Raw genomic sequence first — 24,068 nt, forward strand, 5'->3', positions numbered from 1 at the left:
GTAAAAATATTTATCAGTTTAATCCTACGAAGTTAGATAAAATGAATATTGGAATAATGTGAATAATAAATAATCCGAGAATATTGAATATTTTATATTAATGCTTCAATATAAAATATTGAAACATTATAAGGGCTTGATTAGATACTACATAAAATAACATATAAAGAAGACATTGTTTTTATAACTTTTCATAATTTTTCAACTGTTATTGCAGTTTATAATATCAAGCTTTTTTTTAAAAAAATAATAAACATATTAAATACAACTATTACTAAAATATTCTTCTTAACATTTATGAATACGTAACTCTAATACTTGTTTAAACTCTAATTATTTTATTAAACCAGATGCAGAATGCCAGTTATCTACTTTCTGCATTTCCAAAATATGTTTTGCCCGTTAAACATTTTAAAAGTAGCCCTTGGTTAAATAAAATTTTAATTTTTTAAATAACAATTTCTTCGTATAAAAAATTATCTACCTATGTCTGATTCAGTTAGCTTGTACAGTTCAAGTAAATAAACTGCACGTACGAGTGTTCAGGTGGCCGATTCACAAGCATCTCCTGTAAATTCTGATGCATATAAATCTTCTTCTATAAGAAGAAGAAGATTTATATGCATCAAATCTTCTTCTTCTATAAGAAGAAGAGGATTAGCGACGTTAATATTCAGTAACCAAGCGCTGTTATATATTACAAAAATTATATATGTATATATTTTAAATTTAAAGAAATTAAGACATTTTATTTGAATTATGGAATTGTCAATTGTTCACAAAGAGTAAAATTTCATCACTTGTACCTTAGATTAAATTTCTATGGTAATAAACATAATAAATTCAATCCAGTTTTCGTCATGTGATTGCGAGAAATCCGTACTGCTTTCAGTATTAAAAGATACAACGAGAGGCTCACTTTTTCCTATTGTAATATTCAATTCCCAGTAACTTGGTTTAATAGTATCCGTTACATGTTTTATACGGTTTTTCCAATCCTCCTGGCCTGTTTTATCGATAGCTTGTAAGCATAAATTGTTAACGTCAGATATTTTAAAAGCAGTATTTTCTGACGCTACGTAACTTTTGATTTGTTTCCGAATTAACTCAGTCGGATTGATTACATAATGATAGGGAAGTAATCGAAGTACGGTTTTGCCGTTGGGTCTTGTTAAATCATCATTTTATATGCATTAAAATTATTTTTAATACGCGAAACCCTTTGTAATAATTAGCCCGTAAATTTTTCCTCTTCAAAAACACTTCTTTTGAACTAAACCAGATTTTTATAACGTTCTTTTTTCAAAACACGGCTGGAAAGTTTTCCTTTTTATATGAATTATAAGGGGCGTTGTCTGAATAATAACCAAATTATCTTCCAGAGGAGGTAACACATCGCTAAACCACTTCTCAATAAATAAATTCGTACTTTTTTTACGAATCGCGTTTTTATCAAAATCGTAAACTTTTTCTTCAGTTGATCTGCGGGTTTTTTGTTTTACGAAACCGTAATTAATTCATTAGTAGATTCATACTCGCGAATCACTTTTTTACAGTAAAGCAACACAACTTCCGCTTATGTTAGCACTTTATTAACGAAATCCGAGATCAACGCCGTTTCATTACTCTATAATTCGCTTCTGTAACCATTTAAAGTGTTTTTCCGTACGACTTGAGGGCTTTTTTCGCAGCCTTTTTTCGGAAGGGATATCAATAATTGTGCAGTATTATCAGTTGAATCGGTGTCAGACATGGTGTCAAAATAATGGTATTATTCAAGTAGTATAGATACAAATCTAGGAGTCTACACTACACTACACTATTCCACTAAACTTAAAAAAATTGCATTATAAATAACATTAGAGTAATTAAATAACAGAAACATAAAAATTGAACACGAGAACAAAAGAGTGATCATTTGAAAAGATCAAGGGTTTTAATAGAACTGAGAAGACATAACGTAATATAAACGTTTGATTACATTGACTACTATATGACAAATTAATTATACGGTGACTATATATGAGTAATGATTATATTGTTGTATATAGATATGGCCGTGTTGTAAATCGGCAGTAATGCAAGGGATATGACCCAGAATCATGACGAACTCACTCGCACAAAGGCAACGTTTGTTTATTCTTCATAACGCTAATTGAATACCGTATAGATGTATTTATGACTAGATTATTTATGTATACGAAAAAAAATTAGTATTAATTATTATTTGTAGAAATTACTTTTATGACTTTTTTCAATTTCCAAACAACCTGGGTGGACAAGGGGCTGTTTGGAAATGGATATCTCATTTGTTCCCATCAAAACGTTATAGAACAGAAATTAAATCTATAAATTTTCCACGATAAATATGCTTTTGCCCAACACATGTCAGTTTAGAAATGTACTCTCTTTTATTAATAAATAATTGAAGAAGTCCCCCATCACGAATACATAAATGTAAAACTACGAAACAACTTAAAAGCCTGGTCAAATCCAAATTTAAGTCGGCCCAGCATTTAGGTTGATACCTTATTTTATGGCAGAAAATGTTTGAAAAAACCTCGACCTATATTTGGTTAAGTAAGGTATTTCTTTCTACTTTCAAGATCGATGCCATGGGACTTACGCTACCTTTTTTCTGTGCTCAGACCAACTGTTATTTTTTTCCCAGTAAGTAAAGCACCTGTGTTTTAATTATCCAAATCTAATTTGGGATTTTGTCAGTCAGCTTCTCCTCCAAATATATTGTCCCAAACTATAGTCGTTGATAGAAGTACAAGGGTTATTTGGAAAGTAATTTTTGATTTGTTATTTAACAAAAACACCAATTGAAAAAAATTAAATATTTTTACCTGCAAATATCGGCCTGATGAAGTTGCGAATTGTCCACCTTGATTTTGTACAAAACAAGAAAAATGGTTTAGAGAAACGACACAGCCTTATCTTTCTACATTGGGAAAATTCCTGAAAATAATTTGTAATTTGCGTGTAGACAGGAGTAATTTTCTGTTGTTATTATACTTAACGTTTGTTATAGAAGTTTTTATTAATTAATTTGTGAATCGGAGTCGGTTAGGGCAAAAAGGAAAGGTATAAAATATATTCTCTTCTCCCTTAATTGTTTCACTTCCTTTTTTAAATCTTAAAACTTGTTCTCATATAAAAAAACGGGTTATGACAATTTCATGAAACCTTACGTATTCTTAAATTTTATTGTCGACTTGCGGACTTAGGGAATTAAGGATAGTCTTCATTGTTCTGAATGGGGCGTAAAAATAACACTGTTAGCGTGTAAATGTTTCACTTATAATAGAAAAAGTTGTGTTTATTTCATTACCATTATATTCTTAACTGTTTATTCAAGTTGATGCCTTCTTTTTTGTTGTGTTGTTTAGTTTGTTCTTTTACGTGAGATCTGATGTGAATTCTACGATTCAGACACGAGAAGATCAACACCTGCTTACTAATTCATGAAGAGGATAAAAGCCTTTCAAAAGTTTTTACTGTGACTTTAAAAATATTTTTATTTTTCGAAACTCTACAAAAAGTCTTCAATTTTACTTTTATTTTGTTCATGATGCCGTTGATTATATTTACTCAGCAAATTTAAAACATTTTATAAATTAATTACTTCGTTATGGTCACGCAGGATGCTCTCAAGAATATTGAATATCTACTTTTTTAACGTAAAAAACCACTTACAAAGTCTTTATAGAGCTTTACAAATGAACCGTGAAACACGTGACTTTTCTACAGCATCATGAAAGGCATTGAACCTTATTCATGGACACTAGTCCCTTCTTCTTGTAGTCTTAACATTATATGAACACAAAAGATAATTTATATTAAATAAAATTCTGTTAATAAATAATAGTTTGCAGTGAAACTTGTGTATACTCGTATCATGTACATTTTACATTTATCATTGATTTTCGTGCTTAACGTATAACTGAGAGACAGTTTTTGTACTTGAGATAATATATTTATGTATTGAGTAGGATTCTTATTATTCATTTCATAATAACGCTAAAAAAATCACAGGCAGCCTTATTTTATTTCCCACCAATAGCGACTATTCAGTACTTGTCCAATTAAATTTCATTCCTGAATTTATCTTCAAAAAACTGAAGAGAAGTATCGTGCCTTACTGACTTAATCTTACGTTTTGTGAATTTATAAAAAAACATACTAAAATTGTATTCTAATAACTAATTTTTTCTCATTGCCCTCACCCATTTATTTCAATTTTGAACGAACGGTTTTCGAGTTACTGACCTTGTGACTCGTTTCTTATAATAAGCTGATTGAGAAGATGCGAACAGTAACTAAATTAATCATTATTACAGAGCAATCGAGTCGATTTAAAAGGGGAAAAAATTATTGCATGAAGGAAAAAGTGTTGTAAGTAGTATAACAGATTATATCGTACGATTATTTTGTTGTAGGCTATTGCTTATAAAATAATGTAAGATAATCGTTTTCTTGACGATTACTATATAACATCCGCTCTGGCGCGAAATATTTAATCACTTTTATATTTTAAAACATCAATTTATGTATGACATAATAATGGTGTTTTTTTTAATTAATATATACATTTTCATATTCGGCTTATTAAAACGAACATACTACTTAGTTTTTAATTTTTTTAAATAAATTTTATTTATATAGTGTCCCACCCGGAGAAACTATCAGGACACGTTCTACTGGTGCAAATAATGAAAAAGGTTCATATAAACATAGGTCTGGAAAAAACTTTGTTTTCGAGTTACGGCTAGCAAAATATTTTGCCCGGAAGTCCTACTGTAATCAAATCAGCTCAAATTACATAAGAAACCACCAAGTTTACTGTTTAATTTGGGTCCTAAAAATTACAGTAGGGCTTCTTTTTATTAGAACTGAAATCCGGGCGAAATCTTTCGCTTGTCGTAACTCGAAAACTGACTGTTTCCAGACATGTGTTTATATGAACCTTTTTCATTATTTTCACCAGTAGAACATGACTTGAAAATTTCTCCGTTTCTTCGACACCCTTTATATTCAAGAATTTATTTAGTCTGTCAGGAAATGTTTTCTAACAGAAATGATCATTTATTGAAAAAGTGGTCGATAAATAAAACCAGTTCGTACATAAACTCCCAAATTTGACGAGGACACAAAAAAAGGTTATAATACGCAGTTAAAAAAAAGTCTAAAAATATGCTCTTAACATAATTTTAGACTTTATTTTGCTCGTTTCACGTGGGCTTAAAATCCAGTTAGGTTAATAAGTCGTCAGAAAAGGTTACTTTTTAATTTTATCTCCTTATTTTAATGGAAAATTTCATCTATGAAACGAAATTGCATAAGTTAATATGATGGGGTAGTAAAATGACATCGATCTTTATCATTGTTTGAAGCTATTTATTTATTTATTTTTTTTTTTTTTAAGCTACTAACTTACATATTCATCGACAATGGAATACAGGTGTCTGAGTTCACAATGAGCAGATTTGTAACCCTTTTATTTTTACCGCCAACGGAGATAAGCTCCTACATATTCTACATTTTTTTTGTTTATTTTTGGTCTGTTATCTGGAAAACGTATTGATTGATTTCTATGCAGGATGTTTTAAATGTATAGATAAATTGCGATGGATTTTTTCCTAAATGTTCAGTAATTGTCTATGATATATTTGATCCACTGTATTGAAATATCAATGCGCAGCTATCTTATTAAACTTCATTGACGTTTTACTGCTAACGGTTTGTTATATTTAGATTTACTGTTATTTCAGTGATATTAATTATTAAATTTTAATTAATAAACCAAAGATAAAGTTAAGTAACAGAAGTGTTACTGTATCTCTGGTAATGAATAAAGTAATTTTTTAACTGCTGTAAGGAAACAAGTTTTACAAATCAGTTTTACAAGAGAAATTCATAAAAAGGGATTACCTATAAAATAAGTGAAATTTTTTTTCAGAAAACTGAAGAAAAGTACTTTTTTCCTACATTTTAACATAGCTTTACTTTAAGTTCTTATAAAATGCACCAAAAATATCCCCTATTATCTGTTATTATGAACCATGCTATTAAGCTTCAGTCTCTTTGGTAATGCAACTAATTCAACCATCTACATTAATGATTGTTAATTGAGAACTGCGTCAGACTAATTTTTATATGGTGTGTTCAGGGCACTTGATTAGACTATTTAAGCTTGTAGCAGTGATGATATTTAATAGATACTATGAAGTTATAGTCTAAATTATATGAAGTAAAAAAAAGGAAATTTATTAAACTTGAACTTTTTTAATAGTATTAACTTAAGACTAGCATGGTTAAATGCCTTTATAAAATAAGGCTTACTAGGTTCAAATTACTAGATTGTAATAAACATGTTTTCATTACCCTGTGATTTTTTTTTTCTGGAATGAAATAGTACAATTTCAAATTATACTGTTTCTCAGTGCATTAACTTGTCAGATGGCTGATTATTAAATAAACATTTGGGAGATTATGATCGGTCAAATTGTTGTAGTCCAGATATGCATCATTAAATTGAAGTTGAACTTCATGTATAAAACAATAACAGGTTATTGTTCTCACCATTGGTTGATATTTTGTATTCCTTCTCAGTGAATTCTCTATTTTGTATTCTCTTTTTTGTGTTAGAACATATGTCCATTTTGATTATATGTTGTGACAATGTATTATTAACAGAAGATTCTTGTACTGAAAGTATATTTTAACTGCCCTATAACTTTCTTCCTCACAGCTTTTATTCCAACTAATTTTAATTTTTGTGACTCTTTTTGAGTTTTATAAATTTTTTTATTGATTAAAGAAGATATAAGTTAAAGGATGAAGCATGGATATATTTTATGGCTAAGTAAAGCCTTTTATTCTTTTTTATTGACAGTATTATGATGATTTATGTTACAATAATCATGTTTATTTTAAATTGCTTGTACGTACACAGTTCTAATTTTCATTATATGATTCATTAAGTAAATAATAGAAAACAGTTATTTAGACAAAAAAAAATTTAATGAAGTAAAATATTTATTTTCATTCCAATGATAGGAGGAAATGTAATCACAATTTTAGTTTTAAAAATCTGCACAGTTCAATTAATCATTTCTTTCTTATATAATTGATGCTAAATCAAATTATTTTTTTAAACAGAAGGCTTAAAAAATTAAAGAAGCTGTGTAAATCAGTTAAGAGAACCATTTTATAGGCTTTTATTTAACTTGCTTTAGTTATAATCAAATCTTGCAACTGCTATATCTTTTGATCTATCGAATGAAAATCAATGAAATTTGGTACACATATGTAACTTCGATGACAATACAATACTACGGTGTTAGAATTTGGATATGACCCCCTCCCCCGCATTTCCCCTACGCTAAATTCATGCAACTGCTATAGCTTTTGATCATATGATCATTTGATCGTATGAAAATCAATGAAATTTGGTACACGTATGTAACTTCGATGACAATACAGCACTACGTTGTCGGAATTTGATTTGACCCGTCCCCACGCTCTACCCCTACGCTAAATTCTTGCATTTAGTTGAAAATTTTCAACTAATATTTATTAAATAATATCATTTAATAATGAACAAAATATTGTTCATTAAGACTAAAAAATTTTAAAAAATACAAAAAAAATTACAAAAATATATTTGATTACATATAAAAAATTATTTTTTAAAAAAGCTTTTATTTAACTAATATTAATATTAACATTAATAAAAAAAGGAAACAAATTAGAAAAACCCTCTAAAAAGTAAAAGTAAGAATTACATCAAATTGAGAATTTTAAACAAACAAATATAATATATTAACAAATATAAAAATGCACTGAAAAGTAAAAAGTAAATTATATAAATATCTAATAAATAAATGTAATAATTATTAAATTTTAAAATTAAAAGTAATGAAAATATTTAGTTAAATAAAAGTGTGGCGCAATTTTTATAACAATCTTTTCGAATAAGTATTTATAGACATTTGCTGTATTTTAAAATATATTTTTTGTTTAATGAGGTTGTTTGGTATATGTATATACTTTTTATCTATAATAAAATAACTCAAGTTTTAATTCTTTGCACATTTGTTTCAAATTTGCACCAAGATGACCTTTAAGGGTTAATAAGATTAAAATTAAAAATTAAATTTAGAAATCTTGCACAAAGTTATTACATTTTGACGGTAATCTTAAAAATTATTAATTATTATCATTATTATAATTGTAATCGTAATCATAATTATGAATTCATTAAATAAAAATTCATAATTAATTAAAATTAAACTTTTAGCGGAAAGAGTGCGTTCAATTTGCATTTTCCTAGATTGTTACTTGTAGCTAGTCAGTCTCAACTGGAGAGGTTCCAGCAGACCTTTCCGCCTCCTTGCGTCTTTATTGAAAATGAAAATGAAGATTAATTGTTTTAAAAATAAATGTTGTGTTGTTTTAAATAAATTATAAAAACTGTGCCGTGCTTTTATTTAACTAAATATTTTCATTACTTTTAATTTTAAAATGTAATAATTATTACATTTATTTATTGAGAGTCAACTAGGGAATGATTGTATTTACACTTCTTGGTAATTTGTTTTAAGGTTGTAAAAACAATTGTTTCCTATTGTAATCCATGATGGAAAGTGATTTCTAGTTATTCCTGATATTATTATGGCTTGTAAAATTTAAAATTAGTTGCATACAATTTTAGTTAATATTAGTGCATTAGATAAAAAGTTATTTATAACATGTTACTGTATTGCATATAATTTCCCTAATGTTGACTTACTGGAATTCATAGTTGTTAGAACTCATGCTTAGAATTCATGTTGTCTTAGATATTTTATATAAGTATCATATAATATGGAATTAAAAATTTGTTACCTTAAATTTGTTATGTTAAAACAGTAGAGAGTTGTGGTGTACTTATAGAACTCTGATAATCCAATTTCCTATTGTTACAAATATCAGTGATTCAATTGTCAATGCACATCCTTTTTGTGAAACATTGTTCTGCATTGATAATGTCGTCATCCCTTTTTTTTTTCTTAAATCCACATTTTTTAAACTATACCATTTTAACATTAATACTTTTTTAAAACGTCATTACTAATAAAATATCAAATAATTACTGTTCCTTTCCTTGGATAAACAAGTAATGATGTTATGCAAATATAATATATATTATGTCATGCTGTAACCTCTAAAAAGTTAAAGTTTTAGAGGTTACAGCATGATCCATTTGTTTATTGTGTTGTTATATACATTTTTAGTGTTGATAGTTTCATTGCCTTTATTTTGGTTCTTTTATCAAAAAAATAATCACATAAAAAATATAAATCTTAAAATAAATAATTTTATGAGAAATATAATCTCTTAAAAAAATAATCAATAAATTTGATTTTTTTATGAGACATTTTAATATGTTTTATAGAACATTTTTATGAATTATTTATTCATGTACTTTTTTATTTATTTAGATATTTGCAATACCTTATTAATGTTTTAGTTAATCACAGGCAATTTAAATTTAATATGATTTCATTTTAAGTTATTATGATTGGGGTTGCCATTCATTATGCTTCATTTAACTACGGTTATGTATATTATAATTTTATATTCCATATACAGCCTATATGATTTTTAATTCAATTAGAAAGTTAAAGAAAAGGTAATAGATTTGTTTGATATAATTTTTTTACCGCATTATAAGCTTTTGATCTTCATTGTTAATTTCCTTCATTTTATCTTCGTGTTACCTTTAGCATTATTCATGCTAAGGATGAATATCAATCAATTGGACTTAAGTGTATGTATTTACCCTTCATAAATAAATAATTGGTCATGTAATAAAACAAAAATGTCAACAAAAAAAAGTTAAAAGTGGTTCTGAGTAACACTGTAAACTGCATCCTGATGAAGTTATAATACCTGAAAACTGTAAGTAGCATCTTGAAAAATGAAAGTATAAAGTAACTATAAAATAATAATGGCGGCCTAAACTTCCTTTAATAACCTGGGATGATGATCTCTGTAGCGCAGTGGTAGCATCTCAGCCTTTCATCTGGAGGTCCCAGGTTTGAATTCCTGGTTAGGTATGGCATTTTTCATATGCTGCAAATTTTCATCTGGGCTAATGACCATAGCAGTTAAGCCTAAGATCTATAAAAGAAGGTTAATAACCTGGATTTCATAGATCACCAGAGTTAAACGATGCTGTATGTTTATTGCTTGCTGTATTAGAGGATAATTATCAAAGGAGTTTATCCAAATAAAGATTACTTTAAACATTTATTTAATTTGCAAACCTCATACTTTTTATAATTTTTAATCAATTTGTTATTTGTAGTTTATAAGTTAATTTACAGTGAGGTCAGCACTCTTGTAACTTTAATTTTTTTAAAGTAAATAAATTGTTTTGTTCTTATGTACTCTGCAAATATTTAAACTATTTGTGCTATATTTATTTATTTAGTTACTTTAATCATTTTATCCAATATTTTTTTCTTTTTCTCATTAAATGTTTTTCAGTAAGTTTAATTTATTTATATTGCTATAGGTTTCTAATTTACCTGGGGTTTTCTTAATAGGAAAAGTAAAATAAGTTAAGAGTGCAATATGACACTGTAAACCACATTAGGAATGAAAATTGGAGACTACTTGTAATTTATAATATATATTTTTTATCACCATGTCTCTTCTGTCATTGAGAAAAACATTCATTGTTTAGTACAACTATTTTCTTATTAGATTGTGTATTACTATTTTTTGTTTAAATTTTAATATTTTTAATGCATGACAAATAGTTATCAGCCTTTGTGTTTTCTTTTAATTTTTATAAAAACCTTTTATTTTTTAAAATTACTTTGTTATTGAAGGTTGTCAAACTTCTTTTTATTTTAAACAGTGAATTTTATTCAAAGTTCATTCTAATATAAATTGTAAGAAGTATATTTTTCTGATACCAATTAGGATTTTTGAATTCAAAGAAAAATGTAAGTACTTGTAGCTAACATCTTTATATCAGGCTTATCTGCTACACAAATGGTTTGCAGTTCAGATTTATTTGCCTGTTAGCTAATTAGTTAGCTGTTTCATGTCATGTGTAGAACGTCATATTTATTAGCTGTTTTTGTTTTGTTTTTTTAGGTATATAAAACTTGTTTATTTTTTGTTTAACTACAAGGAACTGTATTATCAACCGTTAGTGGTTTAACTTCTTTTTATATACCTCTTAGACTTTCTGAATTTCTCTCTTTATACATATAAACTTCAGATTTGATGTATAATTATTTTAAAAATTGTTTTTTTAACAAATATCTATTTTATACAGGCTGTATTTCATTAACATAGAAGGTTATCCTATTGCTTTTTAAATTATATTTATAGAATTATGTCATTTTAGGTGCTTTTTATTATGTATTGCAGATTAGATACAAATAGTTTTTGTATAAAATATTGCATTGTTTGCCTTTGTACATCATCTACATAAGCTTATATTAGTGATTATTTTTTGGTAAACTGTTCAACAGGAAACTGAGTTCATTGGAGCATTTAATTTATTTACATTTTAAAACAATAACCATAGTATTGTTGTTAGCTTTAGTTATTTATAAACTTTTTTTTGGTAATCTACTTATACTTTAGTTGACTGTATAATCTATTGAAATTTAAAAACTATTTTTCACATCATGTTATTTATTAAATACTAAAAATAGAAGATCTTTTTTCAGTTATATGATTAGTTTCAATTTAAAAAAAGAAAAACAATGTATTTAAAAAATTTTACGTGATTAATTATTTTTTAAATTCCTTCATATTGGAATCTTCTCTGAATTCATTGCTTAATGAGTGAATGAGTTTGTATGAGTACAGACATTCATGTACACATAGGTGGTCATCTTACTATTTATTTATTTATCATAGGCAGTTGACAGTTTAAATTGCCATAAAGCTATCATTTAACTGCATATAAAATACATAAAGAACAATAAACACATTAATTGAAACAGTAAACAATAATAAAAAAACACTAGACGCATTTAAAATCTGATATATTGTATATATTCACCATTTTTTGTCAGACAAAGACAGAGGCAACCCTATTAGGAATAACAATCTTTTGAAGAGTAAAAGACCTCACGAATTAGATATTTTTCCTGATCTGTTCAAAAAAGGGAGAAATCCTTTATATGAACTGACCTGATCAATAGGCAACATAATAACTTATGGCCCTCTTATATACATTTCCTCCAGGAGATAGTAAGTGTTTTCTGAAGAGTGTAGTACATGATGAGTGGCAGAGTGAATAGAATACTAGCATCAACAATAAACTTCATTCAGTTAAGGACACTGTGTCACCTGGAGCTCTTCATGTAGGAATAACCGTCATGAGGAGGTTATTATTTACCATTTGCAAATAGGGCACATCAGGCTCATTCATAGATATCTGATGATTCAAGACTGATGCACCCATTTTTTCTCGGTGCAATTGCCAAATAATGGTACGCCACATATTAGTGGACTGTATCTTTTATGCGGCACTGCATCGGAATTTTAAATTTGGGCCTAACATCAGAGATATTTTAAGTAACAATATGACTATGTTATCAAATGTCATATGATTTCTTAAGACTGTATATCTGGATTCAAAAGTTTTTTTATTCATACAATCCTTTTCGTCTACGTATGTGATTTAGCATATGTTGAATGTGTTTATATATTACTTTTAGTATAATTTTTAGGTTAAACTTTAAAATTTATTTTTTTATCATATAAATATAGTATTCAGGTGCTAATGACAATACTTCATTTTGCGCCCAGTAAAATAAAATAATATCTCAATCCAAAACCTGTCAGCCTGACAGGGAAAGTCTTGGATTGTTTCTGGATAAGTAGTTCCAGCAGTTTATTATACCTTTTCCTTATTAAATAATACTTTTATTTATAGTTGCATCAACAATTAAAGTCGTTACCGACTTATAAGTGTAATGTAGCTGTACCAGTAAATTTGTAGCCTTGAACAAACTCAGGTTGACTACTCCTGAGATGTTTGGTTAATTGAAACCCAACCACCAAAAAACACTGGTATCCATGATCTAGTATTCAAATCCTAATAAAAGTAACTACTACCTTTATTAAGATTTGAACCTGAGAACTTCGACTTCAAAATCAGCTAATTTACAAAGCTTAAATCAGCTGATTTATTTTCCTTATTAAAAAGAAATAAAAACTGTGTTACTGTCTGTTCATTATACCTGTGAATTAAATAAAAGATTAACCATTTAATTTTTTACATGTACTGTATATATATATATATATATATATATATATATATATATATGTCATTTGATGCTTAAACTATTTTACAATACGCTGACAATAATAACTGATAAATACAAAAATATATATATATATAATATTCTAAAATCTGTTTCACTATAAAATCACTTTATAATTAATGCTCTCGCAGCTAATTTGAAAATTAAGTAGTACTATGAATGTGGCTTCCTTATAAACTGATTATGCATTGTTTCCTTAAAGATTGTTTATCACTTAATTTGATATAATTGAACAATCTATTATAAAATTTAATCCCAGAATATTTTATAATTGGAGACTTGTTTCGTACATAACCTGGTTTAGAACTGGTTTAAGATTTTGTTTCACTTTCCATGATTATTCTATCTGCTTTCCCAATTATTTTAGTCACAAAAATGTATTCAAAATAAACAAACCATTCAGTATGTGTTCATTAATAGCTATAATTTATAATTCTTTTTTAATTGTGGATGTCATTACTCTTCAAGGACAAGCCTTCTGATGAATATTATTATAAAAAAGTATATTCACAGAATAGTACCATTCACAAAAAGAAAAAGTAAGTTCTAGAGATTATAAATATATATACTTCATTAAAATTGAGTGAATAAATTATTGTATTCATTCTGATATATATCGTGTCACTCTTAAAATGCCTTTTTAAAGGCCCAAGAGTAACCCAGAATTTTAAATCGCATCTTCATCTTGAAAGAAGTGTCCTTATCTATCACTTTATTCAATTAAGGAGTGGACTTTTTAAATATACCTGTAAGCACACACTTTTTATACATTTTCAAGAAAAGAATAATCTTATCTCAGATAAATATTTTTGTATTTAAAAAGAATTAAACATTATACCTTACTGTTTGGTAGTGATAGAGCACACAATTACAAAATTCTGATGTTTCAGTAACCAACACATAGCTACTATAGTATTTAGATCAGTTGGTGGAACACTGCTAGTAGTCAGCCAGCAAAATGCCCATAAAGTGACCGGAAGACGGTTACTAACACTAAATATTTACCACTTCCTATGGGCACTGGCAAATCATTCACTTTATAACAAATTGTAACTGCTAACCTGTTTTCATACTTCAATACTTGGTAACTGCTAGCAATAACTAATAAGCCAATTTTTGTAATGCAAATGAGAATTTAATCTCATCTCTTGTAAATGTACAATACCACACCACAATGTAACTTTTCACTGTACAGTAGCTTCTCATTCAACATTCGTGGGTTCTCTGCAACTCGATATCTAAAGTTCTGCCTGTTAACATATCTGTTAAGATGAAAATGTGTTTCATGGACATAAGTAGGTGATCAGTAATTGCAGCATTTCTTTGATTAGTTGCAGCAATTGCCTGTAAAAGTCACTACGATGATTCAGATCATGTGGAATTGTTGCACTACTTGCATTTTTTAGGGATGGAATATTAAATCCTCATGTGAGATGCATCCAACAGTGCTACAGTTTATGTATAAGGCAGTTGAAAGGCGACAAGTGTAACGCTGAGGACTACATTGAAACGCTTCTGCCATTCTCTGTACATTCTCCAGGGTTCACACAGTTCGAGAGTGATCAGGCAGTTTCTTGTTGACAATAGCTGCATTAGACCAGAATTGTCTGACCCAATTCAATATTTTTGACATGTGGAAACCTTTCCATTCCTTACAATGTGAAAATGTCAAAAAACTTGTTGCATTACTTGTAGCAGAACACTTCCACTGCAAAAGTGCAATACTCCTCCAATCAATGCTACATCATGACTGAAGACTTCGGTATGGAACACAGTGATAGTAGAAAATTTATGTATCTCCTTACTAATTGCAGAACTTGAACAAAAATCTCTGGATACTGTGTCATTTTTATTTTTTGGTGGGTATTGATTAATTGGTGGTTATACATTAGTTTATTTATGAAAAGAGTAGTGGATTGCATTCCGATCCTTTAAGACCAGACTGGAATTGTTACTTGGGTTAACCTTGGTAGCCTAGCCATTTATATGCTTCATTCTCCTGACGCTCTTCCCCTTCAGTCTATCCACTGAAGGCCTGTTGGTGTTAGTGCATTTCGGCTGAGCAGGAATGCACCTCTTGGGGACCCTAGTTGTTGGAGAATGCAATTCACTCCCCTTGCTGATATTAACCTAAATTGTAAGTTGTTGGAAGAATGATTAATTAGTAATTAAACAAATTAGTAATTTGTTGGAAGGATGATTGGTGAAATGTGGGTTAGGAAACTCTTCTTCACGCTTCCCATTTTCAATATCTTCATTATCTTGCCTTGGTCGGGTCCATGCTGAGCCAGTCAATTTGCTGTAGTGAAGGCTTTAAACTGCTTTACTCAGCTATATGTGTTTCTCCCTATCACCTACACAGATGTCTTTGTGGTGACTTTTACATTTTCTGATTGTTTCTACTCCACCCGGTATGTGGGATTTTACTTAAAATTTATTTTTCAGTCAAAAGATTGGATTTTTAAAACATTTAATATAATGTTCTTTGGAATAAACATAGCTTAGTGTTAGTGCACTAGATTTCTAATCAAAATTTTGGTTAAAATCATCTCAGATTTAATGTGTACCTTAATGGTCTCAACCCAGTTGTTCAAATAGCCCAACTTCATCAGCATTTTAATACAATTGTATGAAAGTTGTATTGTATCAGAGAAAGTTGTATTTGTTTCAGTTTGATACTCTCACTACAGTAATTTTGTTTACTCTATTATTCTTATTAGGTGTTGAAATTTTGATTGGGAAGTTGATTTTTCTTTTTCTTACTGAGTACTACACTACCAACTCTGTTTTCCAGTTGTTTCAATTAAATCTGTTGAACAATTATTATGTTAGCATCTGTAAATATAATGTGAGGAAAAATATATATTAATTAGTTGTAATATGACCATGCTCAGTAATATAAAGCATGAAAAACAGAACGTTTTAATTAAAAAAGTTAAAATAAAATTTTATTTGTATTTTATATTCTATAGGAAAGTATAGGCAAATAAGTTCTGTGATCTTATTCTGTTAGGGTTCAGTTGTTTCCTATGTACAGTTATTGCTCCCTATGAAATAAATGATCAAAATTACAGGTTGGACACAACCTAGTATTCAATTGAGACTTCATTATTTTATATGTTTTCTCTTGCTGTCCATTAAAAACGTTTTGCCAGTTACACTCTTTATCTGATTTCATTTGTAAATTTTCTATACTCTGATACTTCACATCCCACTACTTGAAATTTGTATGATTCCCAAGTATATTTTTTACCTCTCTTCTCCTGGCTTTTTGTGCAGTCATAAAGGGGCACTGTTTCCAGGCATTCCCACAGGTGGCCACCATCAAACTGATTTCTGATACAAAAGCAACTTCTCTATGGCTACTAAAAGATGTCATCATGGAACCACAGATGGACCAAGGAGGAACTGATATGAGACTCATAATACCTATCCAAGGAAGGTAGGATGATGGATAACAAATGAGGAATAGTAAAGGGATAATCAGTCAACAGAAAGACTGCTTCTGATCTGGATAGGAGTATTTTCTTATTTCATTCACGATCAGATAGAGCATAATGGTCTTATTTATTTCAAGGTTATAGTGAAACATTTGTTATAAAATATACAAACATACATGCATTTATTCATAAAGATTATTCTGTATTAAATAATCAAAGTTCTCAGTCACAAACGTATTGATTTCTGTGTCATTTATTATGAAGAAACTACACATCACTTATTAATCTTTACTGGATTTAATATTATAGCACATAGCTTGTTTACATTACGGATTTACAATATACAGACATACAAATTAATGAAATTTGAGTGGATGTGTGTTTATTTTGTGTAAGGCGCTCATTAATTTATTATAATTTATTCTCTTTGTTTTAGATACATCATAAAGGAAAATACCTTGTTGAACATGTATGTCGCCAGCTTAACCTCATTGAGAAAGACTACTTTGGGCTACGATACGTTGATTCAAGCAAACAAAGGGTAATGTAATTTGCATATATAATATGTGTCATCATTGTCTTGTGTTTATTTGTTGAAGTGAATTTTCCTTTTTTTTTTAAATTGCATGTTGAATTTGTTTTGTTATATTCAGTTGTGTAAACATATTAACTAATGTATTTGTTGATTATTCTTTTATTCGTATATATTTAAATAAATGTAATGAAAATAAAGTTTGTTTGTTGATACATGTGAGTTTTATGTATATTCTCAAATGTGCCCTCAAATTTTTTGTACAAATGTTGCACCAAAAAGGAGAGTTTTATGATACCAGGTTTACTGTTAGTAGTTAGATAAGAACAAAATGAATATATTTTTTTTATTAACAAATAATAGTACAGAATAAAGATTTTTGAATTTTCTGTAGGTTAATTAAGCAGTTCCTTTACACTTTTGTTTGTTTCATTTGCATTTCATCCGTGATAGCGGTGCAATAAGCTTACTGTATAGCAAATAAGTTCTGTGATCTTATTCTGTTAGGGTTCAGTTGTTTCCTATGTACAGTTATTGCTCCCTATGAAATAAATGATCAAAATTACAGGTTGGACACAACCTAGTATTCAATTGAGACTTCATTATTTTATATGTTTTCTCTTGCTGTCCATTAAAAACTTTTTGCCAGTTACACTCTTTATCTGATTTCATTTGTAAATTTTCTATACTCTGATACTTCACATCCCACTACTTGAAATTTGTATGATTCCCAAGTATATTTTTTACCTCTCTTCTCCTGGCTTTTTGTGCAGTCATAAAGGGGCACTGTTTCCAGGCATTCCCACAGGTGGCCACCATCAAACTGATTTCTGATACAAAAGCAACTTCTCTATGGCTACTAAAAGATGCCATCATGGAACCACAGATGGACCAAGGAGGAACTGATATGAGACTCATAATACCTATCCAATGAAGGTAGGATGATGGATAACAAATGAGGAATAGTAAAGGGATAATCAGTCAACAGAAAGACTGCTTCTGATCTGGATAGGAGTATTTTCTTACTTCATTCACGATCAGATAGAGTTAATGGTCTTATTTATTTTCTAATTTGATTTATAATTCTCCTAAATTTTCATTCTCTGTTTTTTAACAATTCCATTAAATATATTATGTTGTTTCAGTGCCTGCTTTTTATCTTCTTTTATGAAGAACAAACTACATTTTTATTGTCCTTATATTCTCCTTTAAGGCCTCCTTTAGTACCTCATCTTTTATAATATTAACAATAGGAATAGAGTAACACATTTCCCTATGCAAATCCATTTTCTATTTCAACTTTCTTTCTTTTACAGAGCAGTTCTCAAGTTGCTCTCGCTCTCTTGCACATATCATACATTCCTTCAATTATCTGCACCATTTTCTCTTAGACACCTTTCCTCATACAGCCATTCAGACTTTTTTCTGTTTCTTTTTTGTAATATTAATATGAAACTGGAGGCTGACACTTTATTTCATTCTTAAAGAGTCTTTTTATCCCTTCATGTTACTCTAAAAACTGTTATCAGCTGTAATATTCCTAACTGTTCAGCTCTTGTATCATTGAATGTCAGTTAAGATGAAACTTCATAATATTTGCTAAATATTGTCATAAAGTTTGTTGTTTTATTCCTGTGCTCTTAAGGATATGAAAGTACTGCATCATACAAATCCTAGAAGACAATCAAGAATGATGAATTGCTTTGCCTGTCATTTCTATTTACCAGTATATTATTAGTGATTTGATTTTTTTTTCAGATACTAAGTCTGTTGGACAGAGCTTATTTTTATTTTAAAACTGTTCACTCTGCTAATTTCTTCAGAAAATGAATGCTTTGGTTTTGGAGACAAAGTTGTGTCAAACAAAAACATTTACTTGTTTAAGATCAATTGTTTTAATTTATTTAAATTAAATGTAAATTTATTTAAATAAATTAAAACAATTGATCTTAGATTTATTTTATAAATTTATTGTTATTTACAATAGATTTCCAAGTATTGTAAATAATAGTAAATTTATAACAAAACCCATTCCAGATAAAGTTGTAAAAAAAAAAAAATTGTGTAACCCTTTCTACAATGCAGGTAAGATGTATTCCCAGCTTTTGGGAGGAATATTATGCTGATCAGCTGTTTGACAAACTATTTTCTATTTTTGAAATTTGTTGGAGATTTAAATCGTGTAAAATTTATCTTCATCTGCGTAACGCTTATTTCATAATATTTGACTTAATATTATTGTTCACATAATTGCACACTTTTAATTAATTTGTTTGTTCAGAAACAAACAGGTGTTTTAAATTTAATGTAATAATTAACTTTTTATGCTTACTGAAGGTATAACTTTCTTTAAACAAATCGGTTTGTTACTAGTCATTACTTATTTGAAAAAAAAAATTTAATATTAATGAATATTAATATTTCATATTAATGAAATATTATTATTAAGAATACAAATAAATGAGTTTTAAAATAATAAAAGATGTTATGTGTTTGAAAACAGCGTGTTACTAACACACTGTAAAGGTAGAACTTCTTTTTTGTTACATTAACTAGCTAAATCATGAATTTAATAATGTCTTCATTTTTATAAGTATTGTTGGAACATTCATGTACGAGTATATAGTTGGAAATTCAGATTATTTATCAGTTACTGTACTACTTTTTCCTAGCTTTAGAGCAATTTTTTTTAATAATTTTTTTTTACTGTATGGGTATTTTCATTGTTTCAGCATTGGTTAGATCCTGCAAAAACAATTATTAAACAAGTTAAAGGTAAGTAATAGTTATTTTAATTCTTTATTTTTTTACATTTTTTATGAAGTGTTTCACTCTTTAATAAATTGAGTTTTTATTGTTATTTGTAGCAGTACCTGACTTCATACAGGTGCAGTTATGTTCTATCAGCATCATTGAGTAGCAGTTGGTAGTGTCCACAACAAAAAAAAACATTATAATATAAAGCATTTATGAAAATTATAATTAAATAAATTTTTTTATGAAGGAGAGATCCCGTGGGAAAAATTAAAAAGAAGTTTTCTACAAATGCATTTATGTTATTTAATTTTTTATACTTTGAAGTTTTGCCAAAATGAATCTTGAGCTAGTAATAAATAAAAAAATTGTGTTACTAAATAGGAGATAAGGGGCATCAGTCAGTTGTGACCAGCTGAAAAACATCCTGGTCAATTGTGTCCCTCGTAGTTGATTTTACCCGGTAAACTCCATCACTTGTAGGAAATTGTATCTTGTTGTTCCAAAAGATTGATCATAATAATAAGTATAGATACTAGTCTATCTTCCCTTAATCATTTGTGGTTTTAATATTCCTGTGAAAAGCAAAAATGCATTCACACTTATTAGTGATTATCAGCTGTAGATATCCTTTGAAACGAACTGCAAAAACTAAAATAGTTTTATTAATCTTCCATGCAACATTTATTTTCCTTTTTTTTCCTGTTTGTCTAGCTGTGTGTAGTAATTTTGTCAATCTTCTATGTTACTTTATTTTATTTGTACAAGTTTCATGCAGACAGCATCTACATACTGTATTCGTGAAAAGGTTTTCCTGGTGAATATATATTCATTTGTTCCCGAAGATACATTTCCTATTCTTCTATCCATTTATATTTCCTTACATTTTCTTCCCTTCTTAATCTGATGTATGTGTCAGTCTGGAAATTTTTCAAAACATCAAAAACATTGTTTATGTTAGGATAAAAAGTTTAAAGTGCGCATTTAATCAAGCATGAAATGATTCACTTTTGTTCGTCATACTGTTTGTTGAGACACTGAAATCCACCCATATTCTTGGAGGAAACATTACATCAGGAGAAATGTAATTATAGAATACATAATTTGTAAACATTCTTATATTTTCTTTTCTGTGATTGACTGTGAAACAGTCATCTATGTTGTTGCGACTAGAAGCGTAAGCCAAAAATAATTTTAAAAAATGGCTGGTTTACATGTGCAATTTATATTCAGAAGAAAACCCAAGAACTTGAATTTTTTTATATCAGTTTTGTACTAGATGAAAACGACAATCCTTGATCTTCATTGAAGGCCAAAAACCGTTTGCTGCACCATGTACTGCAGATTCAAAGTCCATATACATTTCTTCAAAATCAAGGGAAAAATTATGCGATTTGCAGTTAGTGACAATTGACTTGAATATTTTGGAGTAAGTGCTAGAGTCTTTGTCCGGTAATAGAAAAAAATTAATGGCACATATACACCATTTACATATCCATGTATTGTATTTGTTAAAAAAATTTTTGACAACTTTTAAATGTGTCATCAACATAGTTTTGGTGTTTCACAAACAATTTTTTAATTTGTCATTGTCGAAAAGAAAACATGACCTTTTTCTCAGCCTTTTATCATGAGGTCTGTCCTCCTCCTGAGAGACCTCACATCATAAACATGACAGTTTCTTTCCCATATTGTCCTTGCAGAGGACAATAAGTCCTCTATAAGTTGCACAACAACATTTTGGAAGACTTGGATAAATAGATTCTCTGGACCGTCTAGTTACTCGCTTGATTAACTTGGCGTCTTTAGTTGATAATGTTTCCTCATTTACATTATTTGTCAATTCTGTCTGTAAGAGTTTTGGTGGCCTATGCAAAATATGTTCAGCTGCTTTTATTTTCACAGAATTTGCTATTTTTGTCTATTAATTATATTTTCTTCCAAACATGCATGAGTGTGTACTTGAAAATTTTCTGTAATTTTATTTTGGAAATCAATTTTTAAGTAACATTTACAAGTCTTTGTAGTGCCCATTTAGCATGACTATTGCTGAATTCTGACCATCAGATATTTGTGAAATCTGAATTTGTAACCACCAACTACGAAGATTGATTTACCCTTCTCACTTTTCATAACTTCCATGATTGATGCACTACCCACAATTTGACAACTCTTACTAACAACAACTAATGAATCTCGAAAAGGGTAAAATACATTAAGAAGCAGGTGGGTTGGGGATGTTAAACCATCCTTCTTGTTAGCAGTAATGGGGACAGAATTGACTGGTTTGAAAAAGGGAGTCAAGTAGTGGTGGATGGAATTGGTCGAGCCTAGAGTGAAGAACATCATCACAATGTTGAAAAGTATTTTTATTAATTAACACAGGTTTTGTACCTGTATTTTGATAAAGAGAATGAGATGGATTAATTTCTACACGCAAAGAATTTCTACATGACTCAACATTCTACAAAGTACAATATGGAGGACATTATACACTCACAAACTGCATTCTTATCATGTTCAGAAACTCCAAGTCCTCCAGCTAGGTAACCATGCCAGACAACTGTAGTTTTTTTAATAGGTTAACAATAATTACCACTTAATTCTGTTCATACTATTTTCGGACAAAGCTACTTTTACCCGTAATGGCATAAACAATACATGGAATTCTCATTCGTGGTTTGAAAAACCCACTTGCTATAGTTTAATCAAATTTCCAGCAACGATTTTTTGTCAGTATTTGGTGTGGTATAATCGACAACCAAGTAATAGGCCCTTTCAAATTAGATCAACATGTCACAGGGAGAAATTATCTAAAATATTTAAACAATGAATTTCTTACAGTGCTTGAAAATTTCTCATTGGCGAAACGAATTGAAATGTACTATCAATTTGATGGCGCGTCAACACATTTCATTAATGAAGGAAGATTAAATTATTCTATTCTACACGATTTCTTCTAGATGAAAAATTTGTTGGTAAATGAATTGGACATAGAGGGTGGGTAAATTTGCCACCTAGATCACTGGATCATACTCCCGTAGATTACTGTTTATGGGGATGCACGAAATGTGAGGTATATAAGAAAAAAGTAGACACACATGATGAACTGACCACGTACATTCTCAATGCTGTTGGCCTCATCAAGGAATACAAAGATATCATTAGGTTGACGATAGAAACTGTAAGGAAGTGAGTTAAAAATTGCATCAATGTCATTGATGGAATTTTCGAACATTTATTTATTTTAAATTAATATAGATAGTTTAAACCACAGTGAGTACTTTTTTCTAAAGTATATTAAAAGTATTTCAGTTTTTCAAAGGTCTAAATTTATTGTACTAAAACAGCTGTTTTTTTTTTTTACAAATCCATAAACAGTTTTCTGTTAATTTTTGTTCTGTTTTATTTTTAATATTAGAACTTGATTTTTTTTTTTCATAAATTTTTTTTATTTTTCATTACAACATTTTTCTCTGAATTAAATTCTCTACAAGTTTTGATAATAAAATTTATTCATTTATTAGTTATTTAGCAAAGTTATTGTACTTCAAACCTATAAAAGTGTGTTTTTCATCACCAAATTTTTCGGTTTTACATTAGATATCATGAAAAATTAGTGAGATACAGTTCTGGGACCTATTTTATTCGATTTTTAGATAAAAACATGAACCATGAAGTTTATCCCTTATATAATGCCTTAAAGATTTCAGTATGACCTCAATTCATCAGGGGAGTTGAAATACGAGCAACATTTTTCAATAGTTGTAACTCTATAACAAAATATTTTCAGACATATAGTTTGTATGAACTTTTTCCCATATTTCAAGCTCTAGAATTTGTTCCCAAATTATTTCTCTTTCTTCCTGAATCACTTTGTATTTTTATGAATGTGATGTAGAAAATTGTAATTTATATCCAAACATTAAAACAAACCACTTCAGTTAGTCTCTGGTTTCTTAAAAATAAGTATTGTTTTTGTCCTTAGTA

At 28.8% G+C, this 24,068-nt stretch overlaps 1 protein-coding gene across 5 annotated transcripts in view; it reads left to right on the plus strand.

The window, feature by feature from the left end:
• Frmd5 (FERM domain containing) overlaps positions 1-24,068 on the plus strand; it is a 253,350-nt gene that overhangs the window by 167,610 nt on the left and 61,672 nt on the right. For 4 of the 5 annotated variants that reach the window (XM_075360522.1, XM_075360520.1, XM_075360521.1 and 1 more), the window contains exons 2-3: positions 17,229-17,333; positions 20,057-20,099. In XM_075360522.1, coding sequence (XP_075216637.1) covers positions 17,229-17,333; positions 20,057-20,099 — 148 coding nt within the window. The remainder of the gene's footprint in view (positions 1-17,228; positions 17,334-20,056; positions 20,100-24,068) is intronic. The other variant, XM_075360524.1, reaches the window with a different exon arrangement.

The sequence above is a fragment of the Lycorma delicatula genome, chromosome 3 (assembly GCF_047948215.1).
Source record: "Lycorma delicatula isolate Av1 chromosome 3, ASM4794821v1, whole genome shotgun sequence".
Classification (NCBI taxonomy): Eukaryota; Metazoa; Arthropoda; class Insecta; order Hemiptera; family Fulgoridae; genus Lycorma; species Lycorma delicatula.